Consider the following 22327-nt stretch of genomic DNA (forward strand, 5'->3'; position numbering starts at 1 on the left):
TATTATTCATTGATATTGAATCTTGTTTTTGTTTGTTATTTTGATATTACTGTTATGGTAGAATCTCTAAACCTAATATAATCAAGAAGATGAAGCATAATTTAATCAATTGTAGGTGCATTAAAATATATCTAAAACATATCTTTTACAATTTAAGATATTTGGTGTTTTATGATGGTAGCAACTAGCAAAAATATTTTCTAGGTAGCATTTATTATTAAAAAATATTAAACGAAGATAAAGAAGCATGGTTTAATTAATCAGAGGATGATGAGCTCGCGTAATGATCTGATTAGAATATTATTCATTGATATTGAATTTTTTTTTCTATTTGTTATAATGGCAATTAGTGTTTTTTAATAATAGGTTCGCCATTGAGTGTAGGTAGCCTTAAACCTACAAATTTGACGCCTCTATACTAGTGGTGGAAATTTAAAGTTGGGGAGTTCTTCTATGTAATCGTTTTTCTTCTTGTTGTTGCATATCTCGTTTGTAAACATCTTCTCTTTGTTTTCGGGGATATTCGATTGATTGGTTTGACGCTATCTACAAAAAAGTTTGTCATAAGCGGAACCACCACCCAATAGCATGTTACTATCTAGAGGAGCTCCTAGTTGTTAATGACTCTGATTATTAAATGATTTGACAATCTAGAGCACTTAACTCACCAGACTTAGTCAATTGGTGAATGGGTACATCGTGTGGTGTGATGACCCATCCGAAGTATCCACTCGTATGAGTGTGTATATTAGGTGATTCGTAGTATCCACACACATATTGGTCTCTTGCCCATTTGCACAAGAAATTTGGAGGCATATTTGTTTTGTTTCTAGAGAAAGATAGCCCCAATGCCACGTTGCGCATTTGAAAAAAAAATTACTTAAGATCCCAATGATCAATGCAAACTCGAAGTTAAAAGAAAATGGTAACCGATAATATTTTTCTTTGACAATATTTGGTATATGTGGAAGGAGCGGAACAATAGGATCTTAAAACTTTAATCATCATTCGGTATCTAATTCTAGTGTTGGATGAGACTACAACAAATACATGCTTATGAGTAAAAAAAAAAGAGCGAAAAGTCTCATTTTTGAAGTGGTTTAATTGGTCTGCTTTTTGTATTTCAAATACTGAAATCAGATAGCTATAAAAGGGGGGGGGGGGGTGTTCAAATGAGGCCATTCCTCATTTCAGGTGTCACGTCCTTGTGACTTGTTTAAATTTGTCCATAAAAATTCAATTGATAGGGAATACAATTGTCCATAAAAACTCATGAGTTAAAAGAGAAGTGTGTTTTCATCCTTGTGGCTTGTTTAAATTTGTTATTACAATCAAAAAGTTTAAAACTTGATATTTTTGTTGCTAGAGTTTTATTTTCGTTGCAATTTTCGCCCATCTCGCTAACGTATTTTGGCAGAAGTAGCAGATAACAAAAATTGCAATAAAAATGAAACTCTAGAAACCAAAAGAGTAATTCTTAAACTTTTGGGTATAAATAGTAAATTTGAACAAACCACATGAACTAAATCCACAGTTGAAAGACTTAACATGAAAAAACAAAGTATAGGAATTCCATTATCATGTTTCCAATGATTAAAAGTACAAAAACACCAAAAGCTGGAACCGAAACTTGATGAAGTAAACAAAAATCTTTCTAGCAATTTTGTCACAATATGCACACAAATGAAAACAATAAAGAATCATAATAATCAGTGTTAACTAAAATAGCCAAAGGTATGAATGAAACAAATCCTCATGGTTCTCAGCATCATCTAACCATATATGCACTTGTTAATAGTCTCTACTCTAACCTAATATTTCAGAACTCCGGTGCCAATTTACAATTCCGCCCTTACGGGGGTTTTCATTTCGGCTTCTTCTGCAGGTGTTGCTGGAGTTCCCATATCCTTAGTTTTATGAAGGAGAAACGTCCCCGAGAAAATAGTCACAAAACCGCACAGTTCGGATATTATCTGCGATGCGTTTTGATTATCCCAGTTCTGCAAGAATCACAATTTGGTCATTTATTTTTCAAGAACATGTTAAACAAATGAAATATTTAGCTGCGTGTCATGGTTACTGTAAAATGTAAATCACCTTGAACATGATCAAACAAATTCATCACAATGTTAAAATTTTAAAAAAATTTTCTTTGGGTGTCATGGATACTGTAAAATGTACATCACCTTAAACATGATCAAATAAAATTTCAAGAAAATGTTAAAAGTTGAAAATTTTAGTTTGGTTGTCATGTAGAGGTGTGCATTAAAACGTTCCGTAACCGAGAAGAGCAGAACTAACTGAACTCGGTTTGTTTTTATGTTTTTGTAAAAATCGAACTTTTGTTTCGGTTTCGCATGTATTTAAAATAAAAAAAACATGACCAAAATGTACGGATTTTCGTTTTAATTTTGAATGTAAAATAATTTATAAGAACTTAATAAATAGCATAACCCAAAGATGTTACCCACTTGTATAATAAAAATAATAACTTAATCAGAACTAACATAAAGATTTAGACCCAAATTCATATTTTAGAGCCATTTGTTTTTTCGGCCCAAAAGTTTGAAACCCAAAGGGTGAAATCAAAAGAACCAGAACCTAACCGAACGCAAACCGAAAAGACTGGAACCAAACGGTTTTCAAAAACTCAAAAACAAATTCGGTTTTTGATTCAATTTGATCCCAAACCAACCCATGCACACCCCTGGCTGGTTACTGTAAAATGTAAATCACCTTGAACATGATCATACTGGCCAAGATTGTGAGGCTTGTAAACATGACATAATAAACCGGCGAAATCACAGCAGTATTAAAGGTGTCTAGTGCCTGCAAACACATCATTTCAATAAATCAAACATTACATGTAAATATTTCTGAAGAAACACTAAGTGACCCGGTACAGATTATAGATAATCTGGGGGTTAAGTAATGTTTCCCACGAATGAGGTCTAGCTGAGAAGGCTGTTCTTCAGGAGACCTGCAAAACAAACACCGTAAGCTCGTCACTGAGAAGGGGGGGGTTCCTCCTTCTGACCACCCTCCGGCGTGAGAATCAGACTAGGTTGCTCTGAATATAAGTGTGTATTAAGAGATTGCTAGATAACTGGATAGCAGATGATCTTACCATTCCAAGATGTTGGAGTATTTATAGCCGAAGGTAGGTTTTCTAGAAGATACAGCCGGCTGAATAGTATTCCTGTTCAACCAACAGTGGACTATGCACAGGCCATACTGGTTGGTGGGTAGGTTACGGCCAACAGTAACAAAGTCGGCTGCACTATTCCACCAACTGTAGATTATGCACGTCCTACTTACTGTGGATTGTACGCAGGCCATGCTGGTTGGTGAATAGGTTACGGCCAACAGTAACACTATTCCACTAACTGTAGGCCGCGCATGCTCCTCAGTAAGGGTTGGTGAGTAGGCAGCGGCTAATAGTGACAAACAGTACTAGAGGGTGCTCCTCCTCGTCCTGTTGTCGATGAGCTGTCACCCTGTGATTGGCTCATGGGCTGTTCTGGTCAGATCGTCTGTCCTATCCATACTTCTGTAGGTATGGTACAAGTGATCTTTCAGAATCAGACTGGCTCATTTAGGCGGGATTGTTCCCGCCTTGCTCATCCCTTCATGTGACTACTGAAGTAGCTAATGTCTTGTGCGTGTAGCCCTGCTGTCTGCGGGTAGCCTTTCCTGATGGCTTGTATCCGCAACTGCGGGAACAGGCGGGGTACTTCACCATTGGGAGGCTTTCCCTGCGTGTTCAGCTTGTGTACTGCGCGTAAGATCCTATGAGCATGGTGGGTCCTGCGGGAGCAGATGGCCTTTGCGCAGACGTCCCTGCTCCAGGTGAGTCTTGCGGGACCAACTGGTCTCTGCTGGGACCTACCTCTTCAAGTCCCCCCAGTCCAATGTTCTTCTCATGAATGTTTAATAAAGTGAGGTGAACTTTTGGACTTTGAGCAAGGGGTTTTGAAAAGGGTTTCTAGTTTTAAGGTTCTCCGTGGGGATTCTTCCCGCGGGTTTCCTAATGTCACTTGCAAAAATTCCCGATTTTTTTGCTTGATCTTTGGGTATGATGCGGGTAGGTATGTAACCTTCTCGCAAGTCAGGAGCGTTGAGTCTCACTTGTGTGGATTCTCCTTGAGGTTTTAGTGGTTTTGAACATAGTGATCAATTATGTTTAAACCACCAATTCCATCCTGGAGCCTCAAACAATGTAGTTCTCGACGTTCCCGCTATGCGGGGATGTTATTTCCGTTTCCACAAGCATTGCCCAGAAGATCCTTCCTGGTTTCAATTCCCTGCCGAGCGCTAGGTATGTGAAGGGTTTTGCCTTAACACTGTACCCGCGCTCGTCTTACGGTTACTTTACTTTCAAGGTACTCCTGGCGTCAATTCCCTGCGGGTGCTAGGTACGTGAAGGGTTTTGCCTTAACACTGTATCCGCACCCGTCTTATAGTTACTTTGTTGCCGGGGTATTCTTGGCTTCAATTCCCTGCGGGTGCTCGGTATGTGGAAGGTTTTGACCATAACACTGTACCCGCATCCGTCTTATGGTTACTTGGTTGCCAAGGTAAGGGGTATTTTCCCGCTTACTTTTGAATCTTTTTGAATTTTGAATTTTGAAATTCGAAAGGTTGGTGAGGATAAGAACAATCCAAACATCTGAAACGTCATGTGACGGTTTCTTCTGACTGTGTCAGGACGTGCAGGAAGTTATGGTGACGTGACAGAACATGGTCATTCCAGTCGCTTTTTCAGGCGCGTGGGCGTGTTTTTTCGGGCGCGTGGCCGCGAAGTTACTGGCACGTCCTTTCAACAGCTGTTGCCAGCTTGCTTTTTGCCACGTGTCATAGTTTCATTGCACTGTCGATTTCTCTCTCCTCCGCATTAAATTCACCGCATTGATTGCGATTACTATATAAAGGGGAAGAGGGTTATTTGCAATTCACACTTTCACCTCTCTTCTTCTTCTTAGTGATTTCCGGCAAATACTCCCCTTTTTCAGGCAAGCATTTTCCCGAAATCACTTCTTTCTGCAAAAATGTCTTCTCATGATGCTGAAGCTGTAGCCGATGATAGGAGTACTGCTGGCGAGTGCCAGTGTGCTCTACCTGTCGATCAGTACCAGTACATCGTCAGGAAGTTCATGCTCGAGTCTCTCGAGCCTGAGTTTCCTGAATCTCACCAGACTGTGTACGATGCCCCCAGTGGCAAGATCGGGGTATATGCTGCATTCTTTGTTTATGGAAACCTTAGGTTCCCATTGACAAAGTTTATGTACCGTGTCCTGGAGAGGCACGGGGTGCACCTGACCGAGGTGCATCCGATGGCGATTGCCAAGGTCCGGCACTTCGAGTGGGTGTGCCGGATTCTGGGTATTGAGCCCTACATGGACCGCCTGATGACCTTCTATACTTGGAGGTGCGTCCAAGGGTGGTACACCCTGACAACCCGTATAAAGGGTTTAAAGATCTGCGTGACCGAGCGCAGTCTCCGATCGTGGAAGCGGGAGTTCTTCTACATCTCTGCCCGCGCCATCCCCATTGCTATGAAGTTCAAGAAGGGCCAAGCGCTTCCGAGCCTTCACGCTTCCAGCTACCAGGAGGCGGAATGGTTCGCGAAGATATCCCGGGTCCAATCTCCGGTTTACCGGTTTGCGGAGTCCGGGATGGTGCTGCTGGGGATGAGCCGGGTATGGAAGGATGCGTCTCGGTTTCCTATCCTTCTCGAATACGGTTTGAACTCTATTCCTTATGGTATGTCTTGTCTTTCTTGCTGATATTAGTTTATTTTTCTAACTGTTTCTTTTCTTTCAGAGGGGAATAATTTGGAGTCGCTCCTGTTCCCGCGGGAGGCTGACCGTCCCGTACGGGTGGGCACTCGTGCTCTGGACGACAATGAGTTGCCCATCCTGGAGCAAACGGCGGATAGGTTTGTGGAGGTCTATCCGCCAGGCCAAGAGATCCTGAGCCACCGGCGGCCAGGTAAGGAGATATTTTTTCCCGAACCCCTCAATGCTGTACCCGCTGTTGGAAATCCTTACATCCTATCTTCTTCTGAGGAATCCGCAGATGGTCCTCCCCTTGTGCGGAAGAAGAAGACTGCTGCCGGCGTGAAGGGGAAGGAGAAGGCCACAGCTGATCCAGTGGTTCTATCTGACACGGAGTCAGATAGTGAAGAGGTGGCGGGGAAGCCCGGTGGTGAGAAGACCACTGCTCCGGAGGCTACGACCGTTACCTCCGGAGAACCAACGAAGACGACGGTGACCGGTACCAAGAGGCCGGCTCCATCGGGTTCCTCCCCGCCCGTCCGTACGTTCAGGGTCAAGAAAACCCGTAAGTATAATCATAATGCCTTTGTAGATTTGTCACTTCATAATTTTCTTTTAACACTTTCTTCTTTGTGCAGGCGTGGATGTTGACGCAATCCTGGGTGAAACGCAGGGGAGTACCTCCTCGCCAATGACGGTAGGCTCGGTCAGCCTTCCTGAGGCGTCGACCCAGTCGCCTGCGCTTGCATCCGCTGGTCCAGTTGCTCGTTCCATCGAGCCAACTGTTCCGGCCGAGATGACGTCACCGCCGGCCGTGATTGCGATTTTTACAGCATCCTTCACGGAACCGGCGGTTACTGCTGCTTTTAAGGAGGCGGCGACCGCGGCGGAGACCACGACGGCGACCACGGCGGCTGCCACCATGCCCGCGCCACCGGCACCGACAGCCGGACCATCAGGTACGCGCAGGGCTTCCCGCCGATCTTTGCCACCTTCCCATCTGCCTGACCTGTTGGATGGATTTCCTTTAGGTTCAGGTGATGGGTTTGGCGGATATCGGCCTGTCATTGACCCTACAGGTGCGTAGGGTTCCTTTGTTTTTCCCCTTTTTTTATCATCTTTTCCTTACTGTCTTTGTTTCTTTTGCAGTGTCGGATTCCAATGAAGTGTATGTTCCACGATGGAACATACGCCGAGGAACAACCCTTCGTACCCCTGTGGAGTGCGTGGACTGGGCTCGCCACGCTGCTCCTCATGGTGCGTTGGGGGAAGCCATGGCTAGCTACCAGGAGGGTAGGCTAACCAATGAGCTTCGGGTTCTCCAGGCCCGGATGCAGCCGCGCATCGAGCTGCTTTGTCGTGAAAACGACAAGTTGAAAGCAGCTCGCGCCAAAGACGTATCTGAAGCGCGTGCTCTCCGGGAGGAGAACCAACAGCTGGCGGCAGCTGCCGCCGCCAAGGAGAAGGCCTTCAAGGCCCTCGAGGTTGAAGTTCAGGCGCGACTCGAGGCCCGTTCCAAGGCTGCCCAAGCTGTGAATGAACAGCTTCGGCTGGCCAGGGAAACTGCGCGAAACGCAACCGAGAGGGCTGCCCAGGCTGAAGCCGTTGCTGAGCCTCTGCGTTTGGAGAATGAGGAGCTGAAAGGCAAATTAGAGGCTCTCCAACGCGCTCATGATGCCTTGGCAATGGAAGATGCCAAGAAACTCCAGGAAATCCTGGACCAGAGGGGAGTGCTTGACCAAACCGAGCGGAAGCTTAAGGGCGTCGAAGAGGCTGCCGCTAAGGAAGTTTTACTTGCCAACCTTAACAAGAGCGAAGCCGAACGCGCCCATACCGAAGCTCAAGCTGCCCTCCAATGGCTTCTTCGAGAAGCGTTGCCTCAGGTATGTTTAGATTTATCTTCACGCATTTCTTTTGTAAGAAAAGGTTCTAATACTTGTATTTTTTTCTTTGTAGGTTGTGCGTCGGGTCTTTTCAGAGACCTCCTACGATGATGCTATGACCGCAGCCCTCAACGCTTCTCATGATGATGGGGAAAAGGCCGGCTTCATGCTTGGTCTAGGGTTTGTTGAGAAAGGTGTCCCGCCTTCCAACTTCCCTTTGTTCGATGTGGATACCGAAGCCATTTACGACCAAGCATTGAACCAATACGCCGCCTTCCCGCATCCAGTGGTGGAAAAGGTGGATGAAGTAGCTGTTGCTGATGATGGGTTAGCTGTCCTCAAAGCTTTCCTCGAACCACCCCGTTCTTCTGACGGAGCGGGTCCTAGTGGAGGCGGCCCTGAAGCTTGACCCCGAGGATCCCTTTCCATTGCTTAGACTTGTATAGATTCTCTTCTAGGCGGGTAGTAACCCGGCCATTCTTGTAATATATTATTGAAATATAAATCTTTTTTGCGTATAAGATTGTTATTTCCTTCTTTGGATTCCTTGCTTTATAAACTCATGACTTGCATACTTAGTTTAAGTTAGCAATTTTCCAAGTGTTCTAGAATAAGTTAACCTCTTGAACGTGGTTGATGATGGGTTAAAGTTTCGCTTCCTCTTCCGTGATTGTGCGGGTAGAACCGTCACTTGCACTTGGTAGGATGGCTAAACTTTAACCTTTATCTGACCTGCGTGCAGGTTTTCCTCATTTCTAAGTATTTAGGATAAGTTAACCTTTGAACGTGGTTGATAGTGGGTTAAAGTTTCGCTTCCTCCTTCGTGATTGTGCGGATAGAACCGTCACTTGCACTTGGTAGAATGGCTAAACTTTACCCATACCTGACCTGCGTGTAGGGTTTCCTTTTTTCCTTGTATATATATATATATATTTTTTTTTTTTTTTTTTTTTTTAGGATAACCTTTGAACGTGGTAAATGATAGTTTAAAGTTTTGCTTCCTTATTTGTGATTGTGCGGATAAGACCGTCACTTGCACTTACAAGGGTGGCTAAACTTTACTTACATCATACCTGCGTGTAGGTTTCCCTTATTTTTAACGTTGTGTTTATGCGGGTTTTGCCGCCTTCCACACGTAACGACTTACTTCTCCCCCTTTATGGTAAACACCGGCACCCGCGGGGAGTTCATAAGAATAAAGGTAAACACATTATGAAAGGAGAATCATTTCCATTAGAAGTGGCTCTTGGCCTTTTCTTTACAAGTATTGGAATTGATCTACATATAACATTTGCGTAATTGAGCTCCATTCCATGTTCTTGGGATGGGAGTGCCATCGAGCCTTTCGAGCCGGTATGCGCCCTTTCCCAGAACTTGTTTGATAACATATGGCCCTTCCCAGACTGGGGCCAACTTTCCTGGGCGTTCTTGGTTCGAAGCCTCGTTGTTACGCAGTATGTAGTCTCCTTCCTTGAAGTTGCAGAGTTTTACCCGCGTGTTGTAGTACTTTTGCATTTGTCGTTTGTAATTCTCTTCACGCACTGCGGCTAAATCTCTGCGTTCCTCGGTTAGCATAAGATCCAACCGTCTTTCCGCATCATTGTCTTCTGGCTGACTCAAGACCCTTGGTGAGGGTAGACCAATTTCGACCGGGACCATGGCTTCCGTGCCATAAGTGAGGCTGAACGGGGTTTCCCCCGTACTGGCCTTCTTCAGCGTTCTGTTTGCCCAAAGGACGTGCGGAAGCTCGTCCACCCAGCCGGATCTGTGTTTCAAAAGTCTTTTCTTGATGCCTTCGACGATGCTCTTGTTTGCTCTTTCCACCTCACCATTACCTTGCGGGTGTGCCACTGAGGTAAAGGTGTGGGTGATTTGAAGTTCTTTCAGCCACTGTTGTAGCTTCTTGTCAGCAAAGTTGGTGCCGTTATCGCTCACCAAATTCTGTGGAAGTCCAAAACGACAAATTATAAATTCCCAAATAAATTTTTTGATATGCTTTGCGGTTGTTTGGGCTAAAGGTTTTGCTTCTATCCACTTGGTGAAGTAGTCGATGGCTACCACTAGGAACTGAACATTTCCTGCTGCTGTAGGAAATGGGCCTGTTACATCGATGGCCCACTTCTGAAATGGCCACGAAGAAGTGACTGGAACCAGTTCGTTTTTTGGGCGATGCGTGTTAGGTGCGTAAAGCTGGCAAGACCTGCATTTTCTGATGTATGCCAGTGCATCCGTATGCATCCCCGGCCAAAAGTATCCCGCGTTGTTTAGCTTGGCTACAACAGCGCGGGGGCCTGCGTGTACCCCACAGATGCCTTCGTGTACTTCCCTTAGGAGGTAGCCGGCATCTTGGTTGTCCACACATCTCAAGAGTGGGCCAAGAAAGTTACGTCTGTAAAGGATGTCATTGACGAGTTGATAATTCAGTGCTTTACAGCGTAGTTTTCTTGCCTGTGTTTTTGACTCTGGTAGTATTCCTGCTGCAAGGTAATTTATTATTGGTGTCATCCATGTTTCTGTATTGTTCTGGATGACACAAATTTCCTTGTGCGGGACTGATGGTGCTTCGAGGAGTTCAATGCGGATGTCCTTTCCCAAGTGGGTGAAGGCTAGTGATGCAAGCTTGCTTAACGCATCCGCAGATTTGTTTTCACTGCGCTTGACGTGTATGACTTTACAATCACTAAAATCACGCATAAGGGTTTTTGCCTGGGCGAGGTACAGGGCCATGGTGTCATTCACAGCCGTGTATGTTCCATTTATTTGGTTGGCCACCAGCATGGAATCCACGTGGGCTTCTAAGTTTTTCACTCCCATCTTACGCGCAATTCTCAAACCGGCCAAGAATGCTTCATATTCGGCTTCGTTATTCGTACTTGGAAAGTCCAGCCGAATAGCGTAAGTATATTCTTGGCCTGCTGGGTTGGTTAATTTTAACCCTGCGCCTGAACCCTCGTTACTGGCTGCTCCATCAGTGTAGAGTCGCCAGACATCATTGACGTCCTGTGCTGGGGAGGGTTGAGCCTCCTCCTGGCACTCTTTTTCCCGCGAAACGGGGACTTCTGCAATAAAATCGGCCAAGACCTGGCCTTTTATGGCTGGTCTTGGCTTGTACTTAATTGCATATTCTCCCAATTCAATTGCCCATTTGGCTAGACGTCCCGATAATTCGGGTTTGCCTAGAACATTTGAGAGTTTGAAGTTGGTGAGAATGGTGATTGGGTGGCCCTGGAAATATCGTCTTAACCTGCGTGAAGCGTGTATAAGTGCTAAGACCAATTTTTCGAGGGTAGAGTACCGGGTTTCTACGTCTGTTAGTACACGGCTAACATAATAGATTGGCATCTGGATGCCCTTTCGTTCTACTAGCAAGACTGCCCCGGTTGCTCTATCTGTTGCGGAAAGGTATAGGATTAACTCCTCTCCCGCTTGTGGTGCTGTAAGCGTTGGAAGTTCGATCAGGCGTGACCGAATCTCCTGAAAAGCTGCTTCCGCTTCTGGTGTCCAGCGGAAGTGCGTTTTCTTCAGGCAGTTTCTCAGTGTTGACACGAAAGGAAACGACTTATCCGCATGGTTTGCCAAGAAGCGATTAAGTGCGACTAGTCGCCCATTCAGTGTCTGAGCCTGTTTGATGGTGGTAGGTGATTCCATTTTAACAATGGCTTCGACCTTTTCAGGGTTCGCTCTAAAGCCATCTTTAGTAACAATGACTCCCAAGAACTTCCCTTCTTCCATCCCAAATGAACACTTGCTCGGGTTGAGCTTCATGTTTATCTTTCGGAGCGTGTTGAAAGTTTCTTCAATGTCTTTCAACATCGCCTCAGGCTCGAGGCTTTTGATAACCAAATCATCCATATAGACTTCCAAGTTTCTCCCGATTTGGGCATGAAACTCTTTGTCCATTAGCCGTTGGTACGTGGACCCTGCATTCTTAAGTCCGAATGGCATCATTTTATAACAAAATGTACCATCGGGCGTCCGAAATGCGGTTTTGTCCTGGTCATCAATGGCCATGTGGATTTGGTGGTACCCCTTATACGCATCCAAGAAGCATTTAAGGCGAAATGGCGCCAACGAATCCACTTTGAGATCAATTTCTGGTAACGGATAACAATCTTTGGGGCATGCTTTGTTCAAATCTTTGAAATCTATGCACATGCGCCATTGTTTGTCATTCTTCGGTACCATTACGGGATTTGCAACCCATGTTTGATATCTACTAACGAGTACGATGCCTGCGTCAAGGAGTTCCTTGACTTGGGTTCTACACGCGTTAGTTTGTTCAGGCCCCATTACCCTGCGCTTTTGTACGATTGGCGTAACAGCCGGATCGCATTTGAGCTTATGCTCCGCCTTACTTCGGGGTACACTAGTCATGTCAGCTGGTGTCCACGCAAAGATGTCAGCGTTTTTCTGCAGTAAGCGCTTGAGTAAGGTGCGGGTGGGATCAACAATTGTTGGTCCAATGGTAACGGCCTGGTCGGGGTATTTGCCATTGAAGGCCCATTTTTCCGGTTCAGTGATGGTTGGTTTAGCCTTCTTCAGTTTGGGTTTAGATGAGACAGATGCAATGCATACCTGGGGAATGCCAGAGATCATTGCTACACCCTCAGCTGTTGGCCATCCCATCATGCCGTGGACTGAAGATACCACGGCGTTGAATCTTGCCATCCCATCTCTTCCGAATAGGATGTCGTATGTGTGGTGTGGCTTTTTCATCACGACAAAATCCACGTCTTCTGTGCGTGAATGATTCCCATCAGTAAGAGTAACGGGGAAAGATAGGATACCCAGGGGTGTTTCTGTACTGCCATCAAACCCTTCCATTGAAGCGTAGACCGTTTCCAGGCGTTCCTTGTCTTCATCATCCAGCTTATCAAAGAACTGCCTGTACATCACTGTCGACGAAGCGCCGTTGTCAGCAAGAGTGCGGGAGGTGATGTAGTGCCCCAGCTGGCTTCTGATGACGATGGGGCCTTCTTTGCTGGGGCCTCCTGGCACTCGCGGGAAGCGCACCTCAGCTTCCTTCCACGCGCATGGTTCTATCACCTGTCTTTTTCTTCCTCTGACCTTGCCATGAACCATGTTGATGCTGATGTCGACGGGCTTTCGTCCGTTACCTCTGTACCGGTTGTCATTCCTTCCTCCCTTCCTGATCGATGCCACGAGATGTGCAAGCCTTCCATCCTTAACAAATGTTTCAATAATATCCTTCAAGGATGTGCACTCTTCAGTACCATGACCCTTTGTCCCGTGGAAATCACAGGATTTGCTTTGATCCGCATTAGGTTTCTGCCGGATCGATGGGGCTTTGGGCCATGGCAATTTTTCCGTGGCAAATATCTCCGTGACGCTCTTTGTGAGTGGCGTCCACCGGTGTTTTCGATTTGAAGGGTGTGTGTTGTCCCTTCCGCCAACAAGAGGGCGAGAGCTGGATGAGGTGTCAAAGTTTACCCTTGACTGCCAAATACCTAGCCTCCTCTTTTTGTTCTGCCGGGCGATCCGGACATTGTTCTCTCTTGTCCTCTGCGTGTAGAGGTGCGTACTCTGGGGAAGGTCCCTTCCCAGTTGCTTTTCCGTCTCGGCAAAGCGCTTTGCCGCCGTCATGATGGCATCCCATGTGGATGGCATGCCATCCTTACCCGTCAACGTGCGGATAAGTTCTGGGTATTCGGCGCCTTGGATGAAGGCGGCGCGAACCAGATCCTCACTTATGTTGCCGAGACTAAGCTTTTTAGAGTTGAAGCGAGTGATGAAGTCTAGTAAAGATTCATCCTCCTCTCTCACGCAGTTGAGGATCGTCCACTGCTCTTCAGTGTACTTCCTCTGTTGGCTGAAGTGCTGGCTGAACTTGTTCTGAAAATCCGCCCAGTCATATATGTGGTGGATCGGTAAACGATCGAACCATGCCCTGGCTGCTCCGACCAGAGTCATCTGGAACATGTAGCACCACGTGGGTTCCGTCCAGTTGCTGACGGTAGCCCCCGCAATGAACCTGTTCAGATGGTCGTCTGGGTCGGATAGACCATCATAAGTGCCAATGTTTGACATTTGTTTGGCACTTCTCGGGGCGATTGCCTCCGCAATGTCTCTTGCGAATTTTGACCTTCCTGCATTTGTGGCAGTTGGTCTAAAGGTTTTGGAGAAGTCACGCGGGTTTCTCTCCGCGATTGGTTTAAAAGCTTCCCCAAAATTCCTTTTTGGTTGGACGTCCGTGTCCTTACGCTTCCCTTTCGCCTTATGGCGAGGGTTCGCGTCGGTATCAGACTCCAACTCGTCTTCTGAGTACTCGCAGTCACTGCTCATATTGAGGTGTTGGCGAGTACTGGTGAATTCGTCAGCCTGTTGAGCTGAACGCAAGCGTTCATCCAATTCGGCTTGGAATTCTCTTTGCCGTGCTTCGGCCCACGCCTTCACTTGATCTAGTGTTTGGCGAGGGACCTTCGTTCGTTTTTCCAGTTGGGTATCGGTGAACCCCAATGGAATATTTACTCCACTTGCCCCGGCTTGGGTAGTCGGGGTAGTGTTCGTAAGGATTGTATAACCGCCGGTGTTCCCCCCAATTGCTGGGGTGGTTACCGGGGTTTCTTGGTCAGTTACAGGCCTTTGGACCGGAGTAACGTTAACCATTTCTTCAGAAATTGTGAAAACTAAAATAGTTCTAGCTTTTATGCACGGATGGCGCCAATGAAGAAACACTAAGTGACCCGGTACAGATTATAGATAATCTGGGGGTTAAGTAATGTTTCCCACGAATGAGGTCTAGCTGAGAAGGCTGTTCTTCAGGAGACCTGCAAAACAAACACCGTAAGCTCGTCACTGAGAAGGGGGGGGGTTCCTCCTTGTGACCACCCTCCGGCGTGAGAATCAGACTAGGTTGCTCTGAATATAAGTGTATATTAAGAGATTGCTAGATAACTGGATAGCAGATGATCTTACTATTCCAAGATGTATTTTTAAAAAAGAGTAAATTAAATCTCTTTAAAATTACCTTGTTCAAATAATTCAGTTGCATAAGAACAAATCCCACAAGCAATATAGTGAAAACCCATGTTTGAAAGTATACAAACTGATTACTTCCCGAAAACGATAATTTCATCGCGATCCCCACTGCCTTTACACACATTACCTATATTTTTTTCACAATTATTAAAGATAAACGAGTAACGCCAAATTATACATATGTAAAAATAAGAAAACAGTACAGACCGTGAGGGAGCCCATAAGAGAACAAATCCCAACGTATACGACCAAATGGGTCCCACCGTAGAGTGGTACATAACGGTAAATAAGTATTCCAACAACAACCAATACAATGCCAGCATAAACCAGAAATCCTGTTTTAAGATCCTAAAATTGTGTGTTAAAATAAAAAACCAAAAGCCATAATCTTGTTTGTTAACTATATGATCTAAATTATAGAAAAAATAATTGATTACATGGATGGTTTCTGTGGTTTACCCATATTACAAATTTGAGACAAAATTCTCAAAATAACACCTTTAGACCAGACACTTTCCAAAAGTAACACATTTAGTCCCAGCTCACAGATGGGATTAATTTTTTCTGTTAATTTTCTAAAAATGACAAAAATACCAAACTATATGTAATGCTTTATATTTCTATCATCATCATCATCATCATCATCATCGTACTCAGTATATCCCACCAATAGCAAAGCTATGGTAGGGTCTGAGAAGGGTAAGATGTAGACAGCCTTACCTCTACCCCATAAGGATAGAGAGGCTGCTTCCGGTGAGACCCCCGGCTCGATAGTAGTTTTGCATCAAGCCTTGGATATAAGGCACATAGCACTCAATCATCGGGACACCGGCTGATCGGTGCATGTACCCTTGTCTTTCGGCTATCAACGCCACTACATGATGCCTGATTAACCGTCCGTCACTTTTAACGTTATTTTCACGAGATTAGTAAAATAACGTCAAAATTAGTGCAATTTCACTTTTGCCCACCCGAGGGTTCACACATATATACATCATATGTGCGCACCGCAAGCAGGGCTTATTTAATTATATATCAACATAATTTAATTTTTAATATAAGTATATAGAGAAGGGATATTTTGGTCAATTCACACACGTTTAACAAAAAAGGATAGTCCCATCCAAGGCCTGAGACTAAATGTGTTTTTTAAAATGTTTGATCTAAAGGTGATATCCGTAATTTGGGTAAACCTGCGTGTAATTCGTTCTTATAAAAAGTATAATATAACGTACCGGGCTCGGTTGCAAAGAACCAAACTTCTTTAACAGACTTGACTTGAGTCTCTTGTGGCGCATGCAAGACGATTGTGGTGGACCCCACTACACACAGAGCGCACCCGACTACACCAAATATATGCAACCTCTCATCCAGAAAGTAATGGGCTAAAACTGCACTGAATAACATTTTGTGGTACAGATAAAAGGATATTATGTGAGCAAACATATAAAGTCACTAGGCTGTAAACAAACCAAACGAACACGAACGGAGTATGTTCTTGTTCGTTTTTAACCGAACAAACACTCGAAGACAAAAAAAATGAACAAACGTCCGTGTTCATTCGTTAAGAAACTGTACATGTTGATGTCCATTTATGTTTCTTCGTTAACAATATAAATAAGCGGTTCGGGAACGTAAACGAACAAATATACTGGTTAAAACCAGTTCAAAGTAATTTGAAGAAATATGTGTTGGGCCTAGAAAGTTGTTGAAACTAGACTAACATGTAATGGGTCAAAAGATTTTAATGAATATTTTAAGAAACATAAATAAACGAACAAGACATTTGTCAGTTTTTGTTCGTGTAAATAAATGAACAATTTTTTAGTTCATGTTCATTCATTTATTAGATAAACGAACTCCCGCCGAACAGTTCACCAAACGTCCAGTTAGTTTACAGGCCTAAAAAAGCATTTCTATAAAAAAAAATTACCATAAATATGTTAACAATACCTGATTATCATACTTAAGGCTCCTAAAGGGGTTACAAGTATTGCGGGCGCATATGCATAAGCTGCAAAATTTGCCACCTCACCAATGATCACTGCAAATTGATTAAACTTGTAATAAGAACAAAAAAAATAAAGAATTGTGGGTTTGTGTTTGATTATAACTCTGTATAAAGCACTCGATTCCATCCAAAGTTGTGACAGAGGGTTCAAATGTTACAAAAGGAATTAGAACTTACTGCTTATCATCCCGGCCCACCACCAGGGTTCTTTTAAGTATGAATAGCCTCCTGAACCTAATCAAAGAATTTATAGATAATTAAGGTTGGTTGATCAAAATACATAAGTTAAGCAGGATTTGATTATGAAAGAATTAACAAAATATATAGGTTAAACAAGATTTGATCACGAAAGACTAATGCAATCCACCAGTTAAATAATATTTGATCATCAAAGATCAACAAAACCTATGATTTAAACAAGCTTTAAGCAAGAAAGATTTAACAAACAGCATAAGTCAACAAGATTTGATCATCAAAGATCAATAAAACCCGTAAGTTAAAAAAGATCTGATCCTGAAATAATAACAAAACTCATAAGTTAAACAAGATTTTACCACAAAAAAAAGAACAAAATCTATAGGTCATCCAAGAATTGATCATGAAAGATTAACAGAACCCCATAAGTTAAAAAGAGTTGATCATGTATAATTAACAAAACCCACAAATTAAACAAGATTTGCATCATGAAAAATTAACAAAAAAAACCCATATGTTAACAAAATTGGATCATGTATGTATAATTAACAAAACCCTTAAATTAAACAAGATTTTGATCAAGAAAGATGAACAAAAACCCCACCTTAAGTGAATAAGTCTTTATCATGAATAATGAACAAAACCCATAAACTAAACAATATTTGCATCATAAAAGATTCACAACAATCCATAATGTGTTTTTAATCTGTTTGCATTTCCATCTAAAAATTAAAATAAAGTGACCATGAAAGATGATATTTGATCAGAATCAAGTCATAAACCCTAATTCACAACATCCAAACTTAAAATAATAATAACAAATCGGAAGAAGAGATGAAAAGTAACCTGCTCTAATTCCTGTAAGACCAGTATTCATAAGCCCCTTCTTCTTAATAATAAAGCTGGATCCAATAAAGACACTCGAAGACAAAGCCAACACAAGCCCATGAACATTATCAGACGACATGCCACCCATTGAAACCCTAAACCCACAAACCAATTTCCAATATTTCACTCAAAACGTAAAGATTTCAACTTTTTTTGGCAAATGGGTGGTATATTGTGACTGAAAAGTAATACTAATAAAGAATTTAAAAGGATGATGAAGAACTGAAGGAAGGGTACGTCTGCTGCTGGTGGTGCATGCGGCTGAAGAAGTTATATTATTATTATTATTATAAAAATAAATAAAAGTGAAGAAGTTGTTTTGACAGCTTATGAGTTTTCAAATCATGCTCATGATGGGAACCATCAATGGGCCGGCTCAACAAACTTTATTGCTCCGGTTGAACCCCAGAACCGAGGAACCGGAACCGAACCGGTGCCTCAGAACCGCTAATGTGTGTGCCGGTTCGGTTCTCGGTTCTCAGAATTTGCATTAAACGGTTCCCGGTTCGGTTCCGGGTAACACCGGCGGTTCTAGACTTGGAACCGAAGAACCGGAATATTCAAATAGTTTTAAATAAATTACCAATCCTCATTTTTTATAGAGTAACTTATTAACCGGCATTTATTCAATCATTTTTTTAATTCAAATCTTCTTTCTTTACGTTCAAGAACTAGCAACCATGATCAATTTTGATTTAAGTTATCAAGGTAATTTAATATAAAATGATACGATCTTCCATTAATCTATCGTTGCTAATGATTTATTTAACTTCAACACTTAGGTTTTAATAACGGATGCTCATGTTGTAATCTAAATTAGTTTTACCGTGAAAGAAGACATGCAATTGTATAAACTTGTTTTGCAAATTGCAAAGTTGGCATAACTCATTTGATAAATAAATGATCGAACAGGTTCTAGCCAGAACAGGCTTTAGCGGTTCTGGAACCGAACCGGTTTACTATAATAGGTTCCAGTTCCGGTTCTATTTTTCAGTCGTTTTCGGTTTCGGTTCGGCTCTCGCGGTTCTGAACCATTGCACAGCCCTATGTTCAACACAGTTATTTTCTTTTTTTTTTTACTGTTGGTTAAAAACTCGTTGTTTGAGATAGAGGTGGGAAAATCCCGGTTTTGGACCCGACCCGTGGGTACGGGTTAGATTTCGGTTTCCCATAAGTTGTTTTGACTGTTGATTAAAACCCGGTTTGCCCACCTCTAGGTTGATATTTTCTCAAAGCTTACTTGAAATTTAAAATCGACACGTTTAATAGATATACACATTATGAGTTTTGTAGTTTATAAATTTTGAATTATGGGTATATTAAAAATATAATATATATATATATATATATATATATATATATATATATATTGTATGTATATTGATATGTGTTTAAGATAAAATTAGTTTATTTTAATAAATGAGTTGATATGAGATTAACATTTAAACATGTTGAGAAAAACAAGCTGAGCCAAACTAGCTTGTTTAACTTCAAGCCCGAATTTGATCCAACATGGATTAGTTTGACTCGTTTACAGCCCTAGAATAAGACCTTGTTTTTACTCCATCAACATGGTTTTGTGAGAGTGTTTTTTGAAGTTTCTATGGTTGTATCAAACGTTATCTCCATATAGTCGTATCAAACCTCATCTCCATATGAACCTTGTATGGAGATGAAGTTTGCTAGCAAGGGCGAAGCTATGTGGGGACCGGGAGTGGCCCCGGCCACTGCTGTTAGTAAGGTAAATTTCGTGATTTCTTTTGAAAAATTTTATGGGTATTAAGCGCGGTCACCCTCGATATATTTTTCCAAAATGCTACCGGTCACTACTGATTTTTTTTTAAATATAATACCCCATTATTTGTTTTTTTTTTCAAAAATCTCGCAATATTTATAAACAAAAGTTACAAAATAGTTATTGAATAGTAAAATATTTGTTTTTATAAATATTTTAGGTCTTTGCAGTTTTTCTTCTAGGATGAGATCGGTACCGTACCGGCACACCGATATCAAAATATTCGGTAACAAAACTCAAAACTTTGGTATCTATTTGGTACCGAAGGTACCAAATCTGTACCGATTTTGATACCGGTATCAATACCGAATTTGTTTCTCCCTACTCACCCTTCATCTCGCATCATCATGAATATTTTAGGTTTTTGTTGGTTATAAAATTAATTTGTTTTTTTATTGTAAGAACAATTGTTTGAATAAATAAAAAATAGATATATAGATGTCATATTGTTTGATCCGACCCAACCCGAATCACCGACCCGACCCGAATCACAAACACGAACCGAATTATCGACTCAAAAATTTTTGAGTCCGTGACTTCGGTAACTCCGTTAACTAAGCCCAACTTTCGCCATTGTGTGGTAGGAGTACATAAACTTAAAAAATAGTGTTACTTTATTCTAAATTATAGCATGTGTGGTGTGGATGCTTAATTGGACACGCGTATAAGACAAGTAGTAAAAGTAATCATTTCATTTTTGTTTGCGAAAATACCATAAAAAACCAACATATTTTCTGTTTTTGTTCACTAAAGTTCCTTAACAATTTTTTGCATGTTAAAGTCCCTCAACATGTTAAATTTGAACAAAAATGTGATATAACTTATAAAAACATTTGAGTATATAAATAATATTCTTTTTCCTGGTTGATAATTCTGACTCATCTCAAGAACCTATTACGAATCCTCAAATTTGCAATGGAATTGTTTACTCAAGATCACATGGTGTGAGTTTTTTCTTTTGATGGTGGAACACATATATTATTACAATTACATCACAAGTATCATTGTATCAAAATGGAGCACTATGAATCTGAATTATTTACGGTGCGTTGCTGCAAGCTAGAACATGTTAAAGTATTGGTTATAGTATTAGGAATTTAGAATGATTTACCAATCATCTTAATTCAAGTTTCGTAAAAAAAGTAAAATAAAAAATAGAAAGAAAACATAATGGAGTTAACAGTGTAAATTTTTTTTGATTAATTAAGGATGGATTGGTTTGGATATGGGCTATGAAGTTTGCGTGGGTTGTTGAACTCAATTGCTATGCTTGATGTCACTGTTCAGAGTTCTTGTCAATTCCGGTTTTTACATTGTATTAAATGAAACCCTAAAAGAATTTGATAATTTTAACTTTTTTAGTCATATTTAATCAAAACAACGTGGCTTTGATGGGTTCCGCATATGAGTTAGATGTTTAAAAGCCACATATACACTTTCCCATATATATTACATAAGAAAAAATAACACATAAGCAAAAAAAAATAAGTTTCGTATTGTTTTTATGAGTCATGTCACATTTTTGTTCAAATTTAACATGTTGAGGGACTTTAACGTGCAAAAAATTGTTGAGGGACTTTAATGAACAAAAGCAGAAAGTATATTGGTTTTTTATGGTATTTTCCTTTTTTGTTTTCCTCCAAACATTTTCCGTTAAAATACTTGGAAACACAATATTTTACGGTTTTGTTTCATTTCTCTCTTAAATAAGACTCGGAAATACAACCGAAAAGAATGAAAGATAATAAAAGACAAAGGACTGTTATAATTCATCTAGCATCTTTATGGTATTAGTGAAACATCAAATATTGTTCTATACAAAAGCTCAAGGTCACTAGTGAAATAAAAACAACAATAATAAAATTAACGTATATATCATAAAAGAATTTTGCTTTCAAAATTTACGTGCAAAGAAAGTCAGATGAAACTATAAGATGATGATAAATATAACGTTGGATACGAATATTGATTGAATGTTTAGTTGGTATAGCGTTAATGGACATCATCTACTACCACTCATGCTCATGATTTTCTAATACAACTTATACATGCTAGCACGATGACTATATCCTATTAGGCCCCTTCATCTTGAATATTTAACTACAAGTATAACCAAGTGTCTTGGTAATGGTGGCTTAATGATTGAGTGTGTGCAACAAGAGAAGACTTGAATATTTAAAACAACTTTATTTTATAACTTTCAATGCTTTGTTTGCTTTTAAAAATTGGATGGTGGAGTAATATATATAAATTTGTATGTTTGAATTAGTCTTATGGTGAGATGATATTAATTTATTCAATGAAATGTTTAAGATTTAACTTTATCATTTATATTGATTTTGATTGATTTTAATTTGTATCGGTCTTATACTTCAAGGCATTTAATTTGAGGGAAATCAATATGCTAAAGGAGAGAGGAAGATATTGATGATTTAAAATGTGTGTTAGTTATTTTTTTCGAGTGACTTACGAATTTTTTTTATTGTATTTACAATATTTGTGTTGTGTTCTATCAATTTGTTAAAACTTTTATATCTTTATATAAAATATTGTCTTTCTAATAAATATCATCATCATCGTACTCTGTATATCCCACCAATAGCAAAGCTATGGTAGAGTCTGAAAATGGTAAGATGTAGACAACCTTACCTCTACCCCGTAGGGATAGAGAGGTTGCTTCCGGTGAGACCCCCGGCTCGTCTTTCTAATAAATATAAATATAGTTATAATAACAATAACAATAATAAATAATAAACATCAAGAATAACTATTATTACTT

General features: G+C 41.3%; 1 protein-coding gene across 1 annotated transcript; it reads right to left on the bottom strand.

The window, feature by feature from the left end:
• Nucleotides 1-1480: 1480 nt before the first annotated feature.
• On the bottom strand, nt 1481-17871 carry LOC143587616 (putative magnesium transporter NIPA1). The gene is made up of 8 exons (XM_077068861.1): nt 17712-17871; nt 16848-16904; nt 16613-16703; nt 15895-16055; nt 14867-14994; nt 14649-14786; nt 2737-2829; nt 1481-2000 (listed from the first exon to the last, which is right to left on the bottom strand). Exons 1-8 carry the CDS (start codon nt 17839-17841, stop codon nt 1839-1841), a joined length of 960 nt encoding a protein of 319 aa, XP_076924976.1. The 5' UTR covers nt 17842-17871; the 3' UTR covers nt 1481-1838.
• Between the last annotated feature and the right edge of the window lie 4456 nt (nt 17872-22327).

This window comes from Bidens hawaiensis, unplaced genomic scaffold (genome assembly GCF_021521415.1).
Source record: "Bidens hawaiensis isolate Kalapana, Puna unplaced genomic scaffold, B.hawaiensis_p1.1 tig00035616_1, whole genome shotgun sequence".
Lineage (NCBI taxonomy): Eukaryota > Viridiplantae > Streptophyta > Magnoliopsida > Asterales > Asteraceae > Bidens > Bidens hawaiensis.

What these genes read in the sequence shown, in the direction of transcription:
- LOC143587616 (XM_077068861.1), bottom strand. Translation starts at nt 17,841, where the DNA reads ATGGGTGGCATGTCGTCTGATAATGTTCATGGGCTTGTGTTGGCTTTG. An exon ending in GTTCTTTGCAACCGAGCCCG is followed by an intron (nt 14,995 to 15,894) that starts GTACGTTATATT and finishes ATCTTAAAACAG; the next exon opens with GATTTCTGGTTTATGCTGGC. An exon ending in CTCTTATGGGCTCCCTCACG is followed by an intron (nt 14,787 to 14,866) that starts GTCTGTACTGTT and finishes AAAAAAATATAG; the next exon opens with GTAATGTGTGTAAAGGCAGT.